This window comes from Lampris incognitus, chromosome 6 (assembly GCF_029633865.1).
Source record: "Lampris incognitus isolate fLamInc1 chromosome 6, fLamInc1.hap2, whole genome shotgun sequence".
Lineage (NCBI taxonomy): Eukaryota > Metazoa > Chordata > Actinopteri > Lampriformes > Lampridae > Lampris > Lampris incognitus.
In genome coordinates, this window is record NC_079216.1 from 39,485,362 (window position 1) to 39,490,230 (window position 4,869).

The following is a 4,869-nucleotide window of genomic DNA, read 5'->3' on the forward strand; positions in this document are numbered from 1 at the left end:
TATACAGATGTATGGTGTAAGGTACATTAGTTACAGTGAAGAATTAAACAAAAGTCAGCCATGTCTTTCGAAAACTGAACATTTAAAGCAGAATTAGTCATTTGAAAAAGCCTGCCCATACCTTTACAGTCTCAGTCTCAGGGATCTCTGTGAAGATGCGGTCAAGACTGCTGTCATCACTAACCGAGAGATTGCTGAAGTCGTGGTTGGCATTACTAATGATGGGCATGGTGGCATCGGGATAGCACACCGCTCCACACTGGGATGCTCACAACAGAAGGTGAGGACAGGATGGGGGTATAGGCGGCGGCAGTCAAAAGCTTTTAAGCTTTAGTGACTGGAGATGGGGATCCTCTCAGTTATTTAAACTTCAAGTACAGTCTCACTTCCATGCCACTGGTATAACTGCCATGAGGAGAAACTAGTTAGGGCAGTAACACTTAGTTGCATGCATACACACACTCTTTTTCGCAGAGACTCGCTATATGGCATCGCTTTCAATACGGATCTCTTAGAATAACATTGAATTAGACAATAAGTAGTAACAATGACTGACCCTGGCTCGGCCCAGGAGAGGGCAGAAGGGGGCCAGGTTCCAAGGAGACCCCCCCTCAGAAATGAATGCTGGTAAATGGGGATGATCGAATCAACTGGCGTATACAGAGATTCAATGTCAGGTCATTTGGATATCCAAGTTTGAGTCTTGAAATGGAAAATCCGGATTGGAATCGATGTAAATCAGGCAGTAACTTGCAAGGAGGGAGGAGGGTGACTTGAGTGAGTCAGGGGAAAGTATTTGTCCAGGGTCTGATTCTGATCTCCTCCTGTCACCACAGCGGGGTTAGATGGTGTCTTGCAGATGCTAGAGGAGAAAGAAAGGGAGAGAGAGAGAGAGAGAGAGAGAGAGAGAGAGAGAGAGAGAGAGAGAGAGAGAGAGAGAGAGAGAGAGAGAGAGAGAGAGAGAGAGAGAGAGAGAGAGAGAGAGAGAGAGAGAGAGAGAGAGAGAGAGAGCGCAAGTCACATAGATGTTAGAGTTAAAAGGGGAATACTTAATATTAAGGTGGCGGGGTGAAACAGGGAGAGAGAGAGAACTGTCCCAGTTGAGAGACAAGAAGGACAGAGACTGAGAAACAGTGAGGAGAGAGAAATGGTGAGAAAAGAAGAACATCGAAATGAGACTGCAGTGTCATAGGCTCCTCCTCCCCATTTTACCTCCCATTGTATGCAGCGACAGACAGACAGACAGACAGATGCCTCAGTGGCTCTGTTGCTATGTGGCAGGCTCTGCACTTGGATGGATAGAGAGGGAATTCGCATTTAAACCGACAACTTTGAACAATAATGTGGGCGACGTATACAGCCCACAAGCAACTGAAGGCTAATGCGATGTTAATAACTTGAAATTAGCACTCAGTTGGCCGTTCATTTTTCTCATGGTGAGTAAACTTGCAACACACCAAGCAACAGACCAAACAGCAATTTTTTCAAATTATTTGTTGCAAGATTGAACATATGACAGTCTCATAATGCGGTGTTCATGGTGACACTGCTGTAATGTACAGTACGGCGTTCATGTTCCACCTGCTGCCATTTCCTGGCTATTGTGGCGGAAGACCCCAATACATTACCACATTAAAACCAGTGAACAGCAAAAGAAAAATCACAAATGCATACATAGAAACAATATTCAATGACAATAGCTAACATGAATATTGTGCTTAGTATTAGAACATTAAACTGCATGCACTGAAGATGCTTTTGACCGTTGCACCTGCCCTAATGAAGAGCGTATTTGAGGGTGTTTTGGAGATGCACAAGTGCACTCATCTAGCTCATTAGCCTTGAGTGGTTGGTCACTCTAAAATAGTGAAAAAGGTTAGGCTCAAGTTCAAATCATCCAGCATTATAGCAAATAATAGGAAGAAGGTAAGGCCTAGACAATAACAACTGGGATAATCACTGCAAGACTTATAATCTACACCTCAACATTGGTAGCGCTAAAGCTGACCTTGTGATGTAATTGCTTGACTTAAGGTGATCAGGAGGAGTGGCTCGATTACACTAGGACATCTAGATAAGCAAACTCCCACTTCATATGTGTACATAAACCTATGACTGCACTGCACTTGTCTGCAGCAAACTTATGTGAATTGGAGTTTTGCAGCAAATACACATATGCTAAGGGACACACACACACACACACACACACACACACACACACACACACACACGTGCACACTGGCATGCACGCACGCACACACACCTGTTCACACAGATTCACACACACACCTGATGGTGTGACTACCTATGGCTCCAACCCCTGACTGCAGATGTAACTCTCTATCTGTCTCTATCCGCAATCCTAACTACTGTACTAACGCTGTGACACTGTGCCTCCATTTATAGATCACCAGATAACGTCAGCTGGACCATCAGCACAGCTGAGATTGTTCTGCGCCGCATGTGTCCGGCAGTAATAATAAAGCCTTATTCAGTGTGAAGTATGACTGGACAGAGTGGATTGATGTGCGAAACACAGAATTGCATAAAGGACCACATGCACCTCTCATTCAGATCAGAGAGCCAAAACATTGCTCCTGTCAGCATGTTTTTCATTTCCATTTTGCAAGAGGAGGAGAGCCTTAGACAAGCCCTGTGTAAATCATACAAAATCTTTTTCTCTTTTTTTTCCCCATGAGAAATTATCTCAAACGCAATGATAAAAAAAATCAAATGCCAATAGACCGTATGTTTCAAATCAATTATAGATCCCCTCTTATGATATGTATTAGGGGGCTCAAAGGTCATTCTGAGGTGCTTAGCTCCCCCAGACCTCCCCATAATTCGCCTCATACACGGTAATGTATTTTGTAGTGAGCGTATTCCCCCTGGGCGGGAGGCCTGCTTTGCCGGGTGGAACGTTAATTGAGGGAAGTGTTATCGGTGGTCCTTCCCCCTCCTCTGCAACTGGACACAATCTACATAAGGAATACAATCAGCAAATAACTGCCAATGCCGGTCACCTACGAGCTGTTAAGGAAGGACGAGGTCTTCTATCATGGATTTGCTTGGCCTACTTTAAAAAATAAAGCACTCTTGTCTTTTCTCACATTTTCTCTCGTTCTGATGATTTGTTTGCTTTAAATTTGGCATTTGTCCTCACGCAAACTCCTGCTTGCACAAACAGCCATGCACACTCTCTCACCCTTTCTCCACTCCCCCCTCACACACACGCACACCACACGCAGACACGCACACAACACACACACACAGATGTGCGCGTGCACACACACACACACACACACAAGTCTCTGTCGTGAAAGATATGAACACTCACGTTAAAAGTGGTGCTGCATTGATAAGCCTGGTATATATATATATATATATATATATATATCCAACGTCGCCTATGCAAATTGTTTTCAGATAATCCCGTGGCAGCCCAAACAAAGTCAGAAGTAGATCAGAGGGCATGTTTCCCATCACCACTTCGCACTTAATGACAGGGAGTAATCAGATTACTTTTAAACATAGGTTACGCCTATGGGCATTTTTCAATTCACGCCGCCAGGGTTGTCCACTACAGAGGTTGTCCCATGCGTAGTATATCATCACATCATGACGGGGTTAGCTACACATAACGCCGGCAGCATCAGCAGCACCCATTATGCGCTGTATCGATTCCGTTATAAGTTGTTTTTTGGTACGTTATCCAAACGCATAAACACACAAGAGACCGCATCAGAACTTGCCACGTATCTCCGTACCATGTCCACCTGTCCGAAGCAGCCGGGTAGCATGTCCATCGCCTCGCTCTCCTCTCCTCTCGGTGTCCCCCCTCCGATCATTTAACAACGCAAACAAGATCTCCCCCGAGATAAACAGCCACCCCCCCGCGTCTTCTAAGCGGGCGCCATCCCCGAGGTACGCACGTCCGAACCCTGCGGACCAAGTTCGCCGCACAGTCTAGAAAATAAAAGAGAAATAAAAGAGAGAGCGAGAGAGCGAGAGAGAGAGATGGGGGTGGGGGGGATGGGAGAAGTGTCCCGTTACAGATCCGTTGCTGGTGGTGCTGCAGCAGGAAGGTTGCCGGCTCCGTGCTGCGCTCGGGTGGATGAGACGGATCCAACTTCGGGGTTTGCGCACCGCGGGGGACAGGCGCACATCCACTAATCACCGACCTTACGTTGTTAAACGTTGCACAAAATCCTCCCCGGACCCTGGCTGTCCTTGTTTGTTAGCTGTCCCTCTCTCGCCGCCGCTTTTTTTTTGTAGCTCTACGACAGGCTGCCTTTCAAAATGGGATGTCAAAAAACAAAACCAAAAAAAAAAAAGAGAGAGAGAGAGAGAGAGAGAGAGAGAGAGAGAGAGAGAGAGAGAGAGAGAGAGAGAGAGAGAGAGAGAGAGAGAGAGATGCCCGCTTCATATCAAAAGGGGCAGACTTTATTGACTGAGATGCCAAAAAGAGGGGCTCCCCCCCCCCCCGCTGCCTCTCACACCCATGCACCAGCCCGGTCTCCTCTCGCACGGCAGGTTCAGTTCCACTTACCTTCAGAAAGAGGTGGATCTGCAGTGGAGCACCGTCCTCAGCTCATTATGCTTCGTGCCAAATTGAAAACATTGTTTCCAGTGATCTGCATCACGTGAAGAGCGAGCCTTCATCAGATATCTTCATCTAACGCCATGCTTTCAATCTAACAACGTTTGACTCCCAACTTGGACTTCATTTTACAGACGACCAATCGCTTGGACTTGTACCGTTCTAACATTTCCTTTCATGCAACAAATCTTGCCAAAATGTTGTGGCATTTATGCAATTGTATTGCATTTTTTATTCCTTTTCATGAGACCTACAGACTTTATACGACT

General features: G+C 46.0%; 1 protein-coding gene across 1 annotated transcript in view; it reads right to left on the bottom strand.

Moving 5' to 3' along the window:
- kcng4a (potassium voltage-gated channel, subfamily G, member 4a) overlaps positions 1-608 on the bottom strand; it is a 47,031-nt gene extending 46,423 nt beyond the window's left edge. The window contains exons 1-2 of the mRNA XM_056282312.1: positions 557-608; positions 122-405 (exon numbers count right to left, since the gene is read on the bottom strand). Coding sequence (XP_056138287.1) covers positions 122-229 — 108 coding nt within the window. The 5' untranslated portion in view covers positions 230-405; positions 557-608. The remainder of the gene's footprint in view (positions 1-121; positions 406-556) is intronic.
- Between the last annotated feature and the right edge of the window lie 4,261 nt (positions 609-4,869).